Source organism: Tursiops truncatus, chromosome 2 (assembly GCF_011762595.2).
Source record: "Tursiops truncatus isolate mTurTru1 chromosome 2, mTurTru1.mat.Y, whole genome shotgun sequence".
In the NCBI taxonomy this organism is placed as follows: Eukaryota; Metazoa; Chordata; class Mammalia; order Artiodactyla; family Delphinidae; genus Tursiops; species Tursiops truncatus.
This window is the reverse complement of record NC_047035.1, coordinates 53,023,776-53,038,095: the sequence shown is the minus strand read 5'-3', so window position 1 is coordinate 53,038,095 and position 14,320 is coordinate 53,023,776. Positions and strand designations below refer to the sequence as shown.

General features: G+C 37.0%; 2 protein-coding genes across 2 annotated transcripts in view; both read right to left on the bottom strand.

Annotated features, from left to right (window-relative positions):
* Positions 1–14,320, bottom strand: part of MDGA2 (MAM domain containing glycosylphosphatidylinositol anchor 2) — an 824,365-nt gene that overhangs the window by 218,508 nt on the left and 591,537 nt on the right. The gene's annotated exons all lie outside the window — the stretch shown is intronic.
* Positions 31–13,484, bottom strand: LOC109548093 (adenosine 5'-monophosphoramidase HINT1-like). Its single transcript, XM_019924165.1, has 4 exons — positions 13,412–13,484; positions 12,570–12,652; positions 1,616–2,027; positions 31–86 (listed from the first exon to the last, which is right to left on the bottom strand). The coding sequence occupies exons 1-4, from the start codon at positions 13,482–13,484 to the stop codon at positions 31–33; spliced, it is 624 nt and encodes a 207-aa protein (XP_019779724.1).

Genomic DNA, 14,320 nt, shown 5'->3' with positions numbered 1-14,320 from the left:
ACTGTTAGTCTATGGATCTAGTCTCTATGGCTACTTCTGTTTATTTCTCTGTTCTTCAATTGATAATGGTAGCTTGGTAGTATCATCTAAAAATGACATAAAAATTCCAAGTGTTATCATAATCATATCAGTAGTGAATCTAATACCACTCCCCACATCTCTATCTTCTCCTCTAGTCAAGAGACACAGAGTCAGTCCTGGTATTGTAGCTTTAAATAATATACCCTGATTTACATCCATTCTCAACTATGAGTTTGATGGAGACATTTATTCTTCATCAGTTAATGAATATAATTTTCATAATTCTTTCTTTAACTTGTGTAAGTTATTGCTAGTTATTATAATATTAAGTGCAAATTATGGAACTAACTAATTGTGTTCAGTTCTCTGGATTAGAAGAATCTCTATTCAGTCATTTAAAATTCATATAGTTTCCATGTCCCCATTGCTTGCATTTATAAGTGGATGAAGGGTATAGGAAACACAAATTGGGCATTCTTTCCTATTTCTCATTGACCTGCTCTTATCTCAATGTAATCTGGGAATTTCAAAAAGTGTTTAATTTTGCCAAGTGAAGGAAATCCTCAACACATGACACAGTAATTAGACAACAGCTAATTAACCACTGTTAAACTATGGCTTGTAAGGTAAAATCTTGGTTCTGATATTTGGGGAAGAAAGTGCTGGATATTTTAAGATGATAATTGGAGGAAAATCATAAATCCGATGTTATTTTCATAATTAGATAGATTCAGTTTTATGAGAAAATGCAATGTAAAAACATGATTAATGTTTATTCAACTACTACAGAAAATAGAGAATTTAATGCAGGCAATCTTTGCATTTATGCTCTCCCCAAAAATAAGCAGTAGAAATATTGATATAATTTATGCTTCTCAAAACAACTTATAACTTCCTGACAAGGCCAACTAAAAATGTTTCCAATATTCTTCTCACTTCTGTAAATGATCTAATTGAAAAGAGAATTAGTGTAATTGTTACTGTCTGTAAATCTCTTTCTCTCATTCTCTCTCTTATTTTCTCTCTCCTTCCCACCCACCTTCCCTCCTTCAATTTCCAATCTTTTCACTTGAAGAAATATAAGCGCTCACTTCCACTATCAAATCCCATGCATCAATATTAAAGTACTTGAAACAAATATAATCTTCACATGCTGATAAAAAGGTATTGAAGGCTCTAAAGATGCTGTAAATACAGGAAGTTTTCCACTGGATATTCCCCTCTTTCATTTGGTTTCCACTGACCACTTTTTTTCCATTTTCTTCATGGTTTCTGCTTTTTCCACCATGTCCTTGGACATTTTGTTTGTTTTTGCTTCATACTCTCTTCTTGGATAAGCTCATCCACTTCTAATTAAGGCAACTACCTGTGAAGTCCATGTTCTACTTCTGACCTTTCTCTCAATTATTAAACCCTACTTTTTTGGGGAGAGGGGGACCATACAACAATCTTTTATTATGTATGGGTTTTTTAAATTATTTCTGCAATCTCTCCATACACAGGCAAAAAAATAAAAGTATTGTTTAGCATATTGGAACTTGCAAACTTGATCACTGAATAGAGAAGGGAAAATTATCCCTACAACATGCTTTACCAGGAGGCCAATTCATCTGCCGACCTCCAAGAACATGGAGATGAACACGGTAGACAGACTGTCCCCAATCTGAACCTTCATTCACCACCATTTGATAACCCTTCTTCAGGCCTAGATCAGCAGCACATTTCTTGCCAACAATCATTAAATGTCCAAGAAGACTTTCACCATTATCTTCTGCTGCAGAAATCTGGGATATATGTTTCTTGGGTATCACCAGAAAATGTGTTGGTGCTTGAGGGGAAATGTCATGGAAAGCGAGACACTGGTCATCCACATAAATGATTCTGGCTGGAATTTCCTTGTGAATAATCTTCCCCAAAATCGTGTCATCACCAGGCCAGGAAGTCTGAGCCTTAGCCCAAACCCTACTTTCTAATTGGTCACCAGAAACTTGAGAATGTCTTACCACCTTTCAAGTACACCTAATCCCAAACCAATCTGTCCTCTCAAACCTTTCCTTAAGTCCCTCATTCAGACTTAACATTCCTCAAAATGTGGCATTACCATATTCTGAAGTATAACATTTTAGAATCATAGAAGTGTAACATACTTTGGGAGGACTGGAAGAACTCATCTAAGCAAATGGCTTTCAACTACATGTTTTTAATACTGTATGCACATGTATGTGTTTGTGAACTTAAGTCAGAATCCCCTGTCCAAATTTAATCGTAGATAGAAGTTCTATATATAAAAGAGAGATATATTTTGTTCTATGTGAAATGGCAAGGGAAATAAAAAAGGGTAAAATTCTCATCTGGTTACTTCCCTTCCCTGCACAGTTCAGTAGACCCTGAGAATAGTTTTTAAAAATCTCTAGGTGCGATTGGAACACCATTTAGAAATCAGTTACCCAGCTGATCCCTTTATTCTACAGACGGAAAGTTTTGGGGTCCAGCCAGACATAAGGTTGCAATGCTATTAAGTGGTAAATTTGGGCCTGGACCCAAGTCCAGGGCTCTGCACACACTAAGCTGCCTGATGTCAATCACGCACTCTCCCAATTGACTTGAGAGCACTGGTCACTGACTTAACTGCCCCTTAACAGAGGTTGTGAGTGTCCCTCAGCACTTCATCTGATTCCTATCAACCTCTTCAGCTGAATAAATAGTCTGCCCCCCAACCTGACCACCACACACACACTCTAATAGGCAAACTCTTTTTTTCTTATATTCCTTTTTTTCCACTCTATATCCTCAAACTCTTTCTTAAAAGTAACCTAAAGCCGTGGTGGAGAGAAAAGGAACTAAGATGTAAAGAGGTTACCTGACTTCTCAGATGTAGTTTATGAGCGAGTCTCATGCTTCTTCTACCAGCTAAGCCTTCTGTATCTTTCCCTCTCTAACCTGACACATCCATAAAGTAATACATATCTCCATGGCCTTAATTTACTTCCTAATAAAAATTTTCTGCCTCCTCTCTCACATTATCACTAACGGACTCACTGAACACCTCCTCACAATGCAAAGGTAGTCTACAATGTTGGGAAAACAGAGGAAAAGTTTTCTTTGCCCAACTGATTGATTGCGAAGCTTCTGAAATGTCTTCTGAAACTCTCTTCTATTTCTCCACGGTCTTTCCTCTGTCTCTTTTTGGAACACTGCAGATTCACCCAATGAATAGGCCCTCCTGACACCAATCTGATTATGCTGCTACCTTGATAAAATTCCGTGGTCGTTCTTGACTGTGTGAAGGAGATCTAATTAATTCATTTCCTCCTAAGATCTAGTGCCAAATAATCCCCATTCTTAATCCAGCTCAGATGCCGCCTGCTCTATGGAACTCTTGCTGAATAGATTCAATAATTTCATCTTGTATGCTTCTATATCACTCTGATAGTTTATAAAGCAAATACTTGACTTTATCTGTTAATAAAAATTTTCAAGTGTATGGGATATAAAATCCATGAACTAGACCCTATACATTTTTATTCCTTCCTATAGTCCCTTTCCTATAGTGGTTGTTTAATAAATATTTTGGGAGGTTGAACGTGCACTACGTTTCATGAGTTAATCCCAGAATTGTGGAAGACAGCTCTACCTAATTTCTCTTTACCATATTGGAACACTTGGCATTATTCCGACTTGAATTGTCAGTTAACCCTTGCCTCTCAAATTTAAATTTTCAACCGCAATCTTCCTCCGCTAAGAACAGATTATTTAAGGCTGAGGGCTTGTGAAATAAAGGTCAGATATACCAAATGGAAGGAAAAAAATACCAGTGACGTAAGCTGTAAATACTGTGTTCATCTCTCTCACTGCTATGGTCTCTCCCGTTGCGGAGCACAGGCTCCGGACGCGCAGGCCCAGCGGCCACGGCCCACGGGGCCAGCCGCTCCGCGGCACGTGTGATCCTCCCGGACCGGGGCACGAACCCGCGTCCCCTGCATCGGCAGGCGGACTCAATCACTGCGCCACCAGGGAAGCCCGGTTTCCCATTTTTATTAAGAAAACCTTAGACGTTTTAGGAAGTCTCTGTAAACTGCTCTCATTTGATTTAACATACCTTTATTTTGTGTAATTTTAGCAATTTCTCTCCAAGGTCATTTAGCATATTCTAATGGAGCATTTGGTAAGCCTTCTGGAGGTATCTTTATTCTGAAAATATTCAAGCATGGATTTTTGACTGTTTGAATGATTGATATCAATAGGACACTAGACTTTAGCTCCAAACAGTCTTCATCAATGCTACCTGAGGCTAAATGATAAAAACAATAATAATACAAACAATAATATCTGATGTGGACAACTGACATTTTCTCAAACTTAATTTAGTGTGAGTACAACCATTTTTAGAAAACTCTGCTACTTTTCGTTCATAATATATATTTTTTGGCCGTTCTTTTTTTTTTTGAATTTTATTTTTTAATACAGCACGTTCTAATTAGTGATCAATTTTATACACATCAGTGTATACATGTCAATCCCAATCGCCCAATTCATCACACCACCACCCCTCATCCCCCCGCGGCTTCCCCCCCTTGGTGTCCATACATTTGTTCTCTACATCTGTGTCTCAATTTCTGCCCTGCAAACCGGTTCATCTGTACCATTTTTCTAGGTTCCACATATATGCATTAATACAAGATATTTGTTTTTCTTTTTCTGACTTACTTCACTCTGTATGACAGGCTACAGATCCATCCCCCTCTCAACAAATGACCCAATTTCGTTCCTTTTTATGGCTGAGTAATATTCCATTGTATATATGTACCACAACTTCTTTATCCATTCGTCTGTCGATGGGCATTTAGGTTGCTTCCATGACCTGGCTGTTGTAAAGAGTGCTGCAATGAACATTGGAGTGCATGTATCTTTTTGAATTGTGGTTTTCTCTGGGTATATGCCCAGTAGTGGGACTGCTGGATCATATGGTAATTCTATTTTTATTTTTTAAGGAACCTCCATACTGTTCTCCAAAGTGGCTGTATCAGTTTACATTCCCACCAACAGTGCAAGAGGGCTCCCTTTCCTCCACACCCTCTCCAGCATTTGTTGTTTGCAGATTTTCTGATGAAGACCATTCTAACTGGTGTGAGGTAATACCTCATTGTAGTTTTGATTTACATTTCTCTAATAATTAGTGATGTTGAGCAGCTTTTCATGTGCTTCTTGGCCATCTGTATGTCTTCTTTGGAGAAATGTCTATTTAGGTCTTCTGCCCAGTTTTGGATTGGGTTGTTTTTTTGATATTGAGCTGCATGAGCTGCTTGTAAATTTTGGAGATTAAATCTTTGTCACTTGCTTCATTTGCAAATATCTTCTCCCATCCTGAGGGCTGTCTTTTGGTCTTATTTATGGTTTCCTTTGCTGTGCAAAAGCTTTTAAGTTTCATTAGGTCCCATTTGTTTATTTTTGTTTTTATTTCCATTACTCTATGAGGTGGATTGAAAAAGATTTTGCTGTGATTTATGTCAAAGAGTGTTCTGCCTATGTTTTCCTCTAAGAGTTTTATAGTGTCCGGTCTTACATTTAGGTCTCTAATCCATTTTGAGTTTATTTTTGTGTATGGTGTTAGGGAGTGTTCTAATTTCATTCTTTTACATGTAGCTGTCCAGTTTTCCCAGCACCACTTGTTGAAGAGATTGTCTTTTCCCCAGTGTATACCCTTGTCTCCTTGGTCATAGATTAGTTGACCATAGGTGTGTGGGTTTACCTCTGGGCTTTCTATCTCGTTCCATTGATCTAGGTTTCTGTTTTTGTGCCAGTACCATATTGTCTTGATTACTGCAGCTTTGTAGTATAGTCTGAAGTCAGGGAGTCTGATTTCTGCAGCTCTGTTTTTTTCCCTCAAGACTGCTTTGGCTATTCGGGGTCTTTTGTGTTGCCATACAAATTTTAAGATTTTTTGTTCTAGTTCTGTAAAAAATGCCACGGTAATTTGATAGGGATTGCACTGAATCTGTAGATTGCTTTGGGTAGTATAGTCATTTTCACAATATTGATTTCCAATACAAGAACATGGTATATCTCTCCATCTATTTGTATCATCTTTAATTTCTTTCATCGGTGTCTTATAGTTTTTTGCATACAGGTCTTTTGTCTCCCTAGGAAGGTTTATTCCTAGGTATTTTATTCTTTTTGTTGCCATGGTAAATGGGAGTGTTTCCTTAATTTCTCTTTCAGATTTTTCATCATTAGTGTATAGGAATGCAAGAGATTTCTGTGCATTAATTTTGTATCCTTCTACTTCACCAAATTTACTGATTAGCTCTAGTAGTTTTCTGGTGGCATCTTTAGGATCTCTATGTATAGTATCATGTCATCTGCAAACAGTGACAGTTTTACTTCTTCTTTTCCAATTTGTGCTCCTTTTATTTCTTTTTCTTCTCTGATTGCCGTGGCTAGGACTTCCAAAACTATGTTGAATAACAGCGGTGAGAGTGGACATCCTTGTCTTGTTCCAGATCTTAGAGGAAATGCTTTCCATTTTTCACCATTGAGAATGATGTTTGCTGTGGGTTTGTTGTATATGGCCTTTATTATGTTGAGGTAGGTTCCCTCTATGCCCACTTTCTGGAGAGTTTTTATCATAAATGGGTGTTGAATTTTGTCAAAAGATTTTTCTGAATCTATTGAGATGATCATATGGTTTTTATTCTTCAATTTGTTAATATGGTGTATCACATTGATTGATTTGCATATACTGAAGAATCCTTGCATCCCTGGGATAAATCCCACTTGATCATGGTGTATGATCCTTTTAATATGTTGTTGAATTATGTTTGCTAGTATTTTGTTGAAGATTTTTGCATCTATATTCATCAGTGATATTGGTCTGTAATTTTCTTTTTTTGTAGTATCTTTGTCTGGTCTTGGTATCAGGGTGATGGTGGCCTCATAGAATGAGTTTTGGAGTGTTCCTTCATCCGCAATTTTTTTTTTTTTTTCGGTGTGCGGGCCTCTCACTGTTGTGGCCTCTCCCGTTGCAGAGCACAGGCTCCAGATGCACAGGCTCAGTGGCCATGGCTCACGGGCCTAGCCACTCCGCGGCATGTGGGATCTTCCTGGAACAGAACACGAACCCGTGTCCCCTGCATTGGCAGGCAGACTCTCAACCACTGCGCCACCAGGGAAGCCCCCTCCACAATTTTTTGGAAGAGTTTGAGAAAGATGGGTGTTAGCTCTTCTCTAAATGTTTGATAGGATTCTCCGGTGAAGATATCTGGTCCTGGACTTTTGTTTGTTGGAAAATTTTTTTTTTTTTTTTTTTTTTTTTTTTTGCGGTACATGGGCCTCTCACTGCTGCGGCCTCTCCCGCCGCAGAGCACAGGCTCTGGTCGCGCAGGCCCAGCGGCCACGACTCACGGGCCCAGCTGCTCCGCGGCATGCGGGATCCTCCCAGACCGGGGCACGAACCCACGCCCCCCACATCGGCAGGCAGACTCCCAACCACTGTGCCACCAGGGAAGCCCTGTTGGAAGATTTTTAAGCACAGTTCCAATTTCATTACTTGTGATTGGTCTGTTCATATTTTCTATTTCTTCCTGGTTCAGTCTTGGAAAGTTACACCTTTCTCAGAATTTGTCCATGTCTTCCAGGTTGTCCATTTTTGGCATAGAGTTGCTGGTAGTAGTGTATTAGGATGCTTTGTATTTCTGCTGTGTCTGTTGTAACTTCTTTTTTCATTTCTAATTTTATTGATTTGAGTCCTCTCCCTCTTTTTCTTGATGAGACTTGCCAATGGTTTATCAATTTTGTTTATCTTCTCAAAGAACAAGCTTTTAGTTTTTGATCTCTGCTACTGTTTTCTTTGTTTCTATTTCATTTATTTCTGCCCTGATCTTTATGATTTCTTTCCTTCTGCTAACTTTGGGTTTTGTTTGTTCTTGTTTCTCTAGTTCCTTCAGGTGTAAGGTTAGAGTGTTTATTTGAGATTTTTCTTGTTTCTTGAGGTAGGCTTGTATAGCTATAAAGTTCCCTCTTAGAATTGCTTTTGCTGCATCCCATAGGTTTTGGATTGTCATGTTTGCATTGTCATTTGTTTCTAGGTATATTTTGATTTCCTCTTTGATTTCTTCAGTGATCTCTTGGTTATTTAGTAACGTAGTGTTTAGCCTCCATGTGTTTGTGATTTTTATGTTTTTTCCCCTGTAATTCACTTCTAATCTCATAGCGTTGTGTTCAGAAAAGATGCTTGATATGATTTCAATTTCCTTAAATTTATTGAGGCTTGATTTGTGAGCCAAGATGTGATCTATCCTGGAGAATGTTCTGTGCACACTTGAGAAGCAAGTGTAATCTGCTGTTTTTGGATGGAATGTCCTATAAATATCAATGAAATCTATCTGGTCTATTGTGGCATTTAAAGCTTGTGTTTCCCTATTTTCATTTTGGATGATCTGTCCGTTGGTGTAAGTGAGGTGTTAAAGTCCCCCACTATTATTGTGTTACTGTCAATTTCCTCTTTTACAGCTGTTAGCAGTTGCCTTATGTATTGAGGTACTCCTTTGTTGCATGCATATATAATTGTTATGTCTTCTGCTTGGATTGATCCCTTGTTCATTATGTAGTGTCCTTCCTTGTCTCTTGTAACATTCTTTATTTTAAAGTCTATTTTATCTGATATGAGTATAGCTACTCCAGCTTTCTTTTGATTTCCATTTACATGGAATATCATTTTCCATCCCCTCACTTTCAGTCTGTATGTGTCCCTAGGTCTGAAATGGATCTCTTGTAGACAGCATATGTATGGGTCTTGTTTTTGTATCCATTCAGCAAGCCTGTGTCTTTTGGTTGGATCATTTAATCCATTCACGTTTAAGGTAATTATCGATATGTATGTTCCTATGACCATTTTCTTATTTGTTTTGGGTTTGTTTTTGTAGGTCCTTTTCTTCTCTTGTGTTTCCCACTTAGAGAAGTTCCTTGAGCATTTGTTGTAGAGCTGGTTTGGTGGTGCTGAATTCTCTTAGCTTTCGCCTGTTTGTAAAGCTTTTGATTTCTCCATCGAATCTGAATGAGATCCTTGCCGGGTAGAGTAATCTTGGTTGTAAGTTCTTCCTTTTCATCACTTTAAGTATATCATGCCACTCCCTTCTGGCTTGTAGAGTTTCTGCTGAGAAATCAGCTGTTAACCTTATGGGAGTTCCCTTGTATGTTATTTGTCATTTTTCCCTTGCTGCTTTCAATAATTTTTCTTTGTCTTTAATTTTTGCCAATTTGATTACTATGTGTCTTGGCATGTTTCTCCTTGGGTTTATCCTGTATGGGACTTGCTGCGCTTCCTGGACTTGGGTGGCTATTTCCTTTCCCATGTCAGGGAAGTTTTTGACTATAATCTCTGCAAATATTTTCTCTGGTCCTTTCTCTCTCTCTTCTCCTTCTGGCACTCCTATAATGAGAATGTTGTTGTGCTTAATGTTGTCCCAGAGGTCTTGTAAGCTGTCTTCATTTCTTATCATTTTTTTTCTTTATTCTGTTCTGCAGCAGTGAATTCCACCATTCTGTCTTCCAGGTTACTTATCCGTTCTTCTGCCTCAGTTATTCTGCTATTGGTTCCTTCTAGTGTAGTTTTCATTTCAGTTATTGTATTGTTCATCTCTGTTTGTTTGTTCTTTAATTCTTCTAGGTCTTTGTTAAACATTTCTTTCATCTTCTCGATCTTTGACTCCATTCTTTTTCCGAGGTCCTGGATCATCTTCACTATCATTATTCTGAATTATTTTACTGGAAGGTTGCCTATCTGCACTTCATTTCGATTTTTTTCTGGGGTTTTATCTTGTTACTTCATCTGGTACATAGCCCTCTGCCTTTTCATCTGGTCTACCTTTCTGTGAATGTGGTTTTTGTTCCACAGGCTGCAGGAATGTAGTTCTTCTTGCTTCTGCTGTCTGCCCTCCTTCTTTCATTATTTTCAATATATAATCTGAATAAAAACTGTAAAAAAAAATGGTTCTGAAGAACCTAGGGGCAGGACACGAATAAAGACGCTGATGTAGAGAATGGACTTGAGGACATGGCGGGTGGGAAAGATAAGCTGGGATGAAGTGGGAGAGTGTCACGGACATATATACACTACCAAATGTAAAATGGATAGCTAGTGGGAAGCAGCCACATAGCACAGAGAGATCAGCTTGGTGCTTTGTGACCACCTAGAGGGGTGGGATAGGGAAGGTGGGAGGGAGACATAAGAGGGAGGAGTTATGGGGATATATGTATATGTATAGCTGATTCACTTTGTTATAAAGCAGAAACTAACACACCACTGTAACGCAATTATACTCCAATAAAGATGTTAAAAAAAACAACAACTGTATTACTCATTCAAACAGTTTCCAGACAAGCCCCCTAACCACTCCCAAGACTTCCAGATTGTTGTGTTTACATGTCTCCTATATAGAAAACCTGCATTAGCCACAGAACAATGTTAAGGCTAACATAAATGAGCAGAAGAAACAATTCCAAATTATTAAATTTTTATAAACATTTAATATAATGAGTAAAACCTATTTTCTAATAGGCAATGTTAAGCATAAAATATTCTTCTTGGTAAATTCTATATACCTAAATATGAATTTTATAACTACGCCTGCCATGTAGGCTGACATTAATACCATCCTTTACTGAAAAAGCACAAATAAATGGAATTAGGTATCTCTACAAGTATGCTGTAAGCCCAATATTTCCTGAGGAATGTTCTGTATACATGGTCAATAAAAACAATATTATGCAGTTCCTTTTTCTTTGGTAAGTTCATTAAACACAATAGCAATTTAAGGGTCTAAGAGCCACAGTAAAGATATCAGCTAGCCACGTTTAGTTCCAGTTCCAATGCTATATAGGTGAAGAGGCATTTTCAATGCCTAGGAAAAGAAAGTGGGAAAGGCTGTAGAAGAGATAATTCTATTTTTTTTAGTGGGATAGTTTCCCTAGTGACACGCTGATTAAAACACTATTCTTTCTGGCCCTTATCAGGGACAGTTATAATACCCCTTCCAATAAACACAAGAGTCAACTGAGAGAGAGGAATTTTCAACACCTAAAGAGTAAATTCAATCTGTATGAAATTAGTCCTGCCTAAGGCCAGTGTGAAAGTCAGCCATCCATTCTGAAATAAGGAAACTGTCTCCATATCCAGGAAGACTCTAAAGTTCGGAGTAAATCTCACTGTTTTAAAATTGTGGTTTTTTTCATTGTTTCCTCAGCCATTCAAAATTTAAATATATGTATATAGAAACAGATTAAAAAATAGGTGAAAGAGTTCACAAACAGAATAGAGACAGTAGCAGAAAATCTTATATGCTAGGAATGAGACGAGCAATTGCAAAGTAATCTCAGGAATCCTTGCAGCATAATTCTAGAACATGGGCACCCTAGCAGAGAACAATATGTTTAACAAGGAGCCCAGTAAAATATAGTTGACCCTAAAACCACATGGGTTTGAACTGTGTGTATTTTCAATAAACATGTACTATAGCACTACATGATCCCAGGCTGGTTGAATATGAGGATGTGGAACCTCGAATATGGAGGGTCTGACTATAATATACTCGGATTTTTCACAGCTCAGGTGTCAGTGCCCCTAACCCCCACACTGTTCAAGGGTCAACTGTATACACATAAATGAGAAATAAGGAATAACTGAGATTTTTGCCTCAATCATTAGAAAATATATTGATGTTTGTACAAACAAATAAGTTATACATGGATTTAACTTAATTTCCTAGTAAGTTCACAGAGTTCAGCTTTGTTATGATTCTATTTCTTAATTACCAGGGTTTCAGAAGTCTAGGTTAGAGGTTAGCACACTATGGCCTATGGGAAAATATGGTCCACCACTTGTTTTTGTAAATAAAGTTTCACTGGAACAAAGCGGTACCCATTCATTTTATTGTCTGTGGCAGCTTTCCTACTATATTAGCAGAGCAGAACAGTTGCAACAGAAACCATATAGCCTGAAAAACTAAAATATTTACTATCAGACTCTTTACAGAAAAAAATTGCTGACCTCTGTTCTCCATCATTAATTTGGATGTGATGGTTGAACCTCACAATTTTGAAGTCAAGAAAGAAAATGAATTTTTCTTTGTCCAGTAACTCAGGAACCAATTACATAACTTTTGACTACATGGAAGCTTCCTCTGAAGTTTCATTGTCAGTTCTTACATGTGTTAGTCTTACTTATGACTTCCTCTTACATAAAACAACCTGTCACCCACTATAGTCATTCTATAAAACTTCAGTTCTGATCAGCAAAATTTCATGAGTTTCTACTCCTCCTTAACTTGAAAAGGGCAAAGAAGCAAATCCAATTAAGAAGACAATCATTTGTCTTTTGCGCTCATGCTCATCAACTATTCTTATTAGTTGTGTACCATAGTCCTCTATTATCAGCAACTTTTATTTCACAGGTGTGAATACTTGTACAGACAATTAACTATCATAATTATAGTAACTAGCCAGGTAGTCAGCAGCAAAGATAAAATTTCCAACTAATTTTCTCAATTTGTTACCTTCTCTGCGTACCTATGCTTATGTTGCTGCCTCCGGTTTAATCCTCTAAATCTTGCTCCATTTTCTGCTATATGAAATGTCCCTGTACTCAAACAGGGGAGAAAAAAAAAATCATCAAATTTGTATTGAGTCTTCTGCTATATGTGCCTACCAGATGTCTCATCATGGAATTCCACAGATCACCAGGCTCACTGTTTATATTTTCTAGGCATGATGCAGATGCTTCAGAGTTTACTATAAACCTACGAGTTTTCAGGTCATGCAAAGGAATACATGCAAGCAGAAGAGCACCAAAGGACTTTATGCATAACAATACTGGAGGAAGCAATGGGATATTTTTCAGCAACCCTCTGAAAATTAAAAATCTACTGTAACAATTATACTTATGTAACCGAATAAGAAACAAGAAATAATATTTTAAGAGTTGATTTTAACTGTTGCCAAAATTTTAGGCTAAAATTTACATGCATTTTCCAGCAAGTATGTGAACGATTTTCATTTTACAAGATTAACTGCAACAACTAATATTTCAGTATATTTAATTTTTTAATTGAGAACTTTACAATTACTACAATGTAAGTTACCTGCAGTCTAGCCACATAAAATATAGCTTCATTAAGGATAATAATAAAATTGAAATAAACCAATAAAACTTGCTTGTATTAATATCAGTTAATATTAATTCTACAGTAAAAAGCAAGAATCCCATAATATTTCTGGGACTTTCTTCATCCTGTATATTTTGCCAAATGTTTTCTCCCTTCACTGTCACTGTCATAATGCTCCTTCTAGCAAGATTTAACTTAAATATTGTTTTTCTGTGGAATTTTCCTGTGCTTACATTGACAAAAACATTCACGAGTCCTACAGAAGTCTGATAAAACTTTAAGTACAGCATCCATTCCACTATACATCGTGCCTTATTTTTAAATCATCTGACAACTAAGTAATTTGACAACTTAGACTGTAAGCTCCCTAAGGGCAAGGCCCACTGTCTGTCACCATGAGACATACAGCTAGATACAGAGCAGTAACACAGTAAAAGAACCTGCAAGGGACATGATTTTAACTTGACAGAACAACAAATACTCACAATAAAACAGTTTGCATGTTTGCAGAACCAGGAGGAAAAAAAATGTTTCTAATGTTGAATTAATGTGAAAAGAAGACATAATCTATTATCACATATATCATAGTTTTTATTATTCAGTCAGATGCATGAGGAAAACTCCAAAATGCATGTAGTCTCTCTCTTCAAAGTTTTTTTTTAAATCAAATCACTGCCTTTTAAAAATATGAATAATTCTGTAAACTAGGATTTATCTTCCTGAGATATTTTATATTTCAATTTTAAAGTACTCAAAAACGTATCTAGAGATGCAGTTCTGTCATTTAAAGAAACAGTTTTCAAACTTAGGCAGAAGTGCCTTATGGTACCTCATTCTCATCTTAGTAAGTTTCATATATGTCTCTTAAAACACAGTAACAACTAAGATTCAATGTAAGATTTTGTATGAAAAACAAAAGGTTCAGATTTTTTTTTAAGTTTAAAATGTCGTCCTAAAATTGCTTACATTTAACATAATCACAATGCTTAACACATAAGAAAACCACTGACCACTTGGTCAATTCTAAATTCCCTAAAATAGTACTAACTAGCAAAACCCAAAATCTAAAAGGGCCCCACATATTTACTTATGTCTTAACAGTAGCTTCCTTCTTTTTGACTTTGCTGAATTTGTGAGAATTT

Coding starts and splice junctions, on each gene's coding strand:
- LOC109548093 (XM_019924165.1), bottom strand. CDS start 13,484: ATGTATAGTGGAATGGATGCTGTACTTAAAGTTTTATCAGACTTCTGT. Junction 12,653..13,411: donor TCGTGAATGTTTTTGTCAAT/GTAAGCACAGGA, acceptor GTTTGAGTACAG/GGACATTTCATATAGCAGAA. Junction 87..1,615: donor GCAGATGAATTGGCCTCCTG/GTAAAGCATGTT, acceptor TGTCATTTTTAG/ATGATACTACCAAGCTACCA.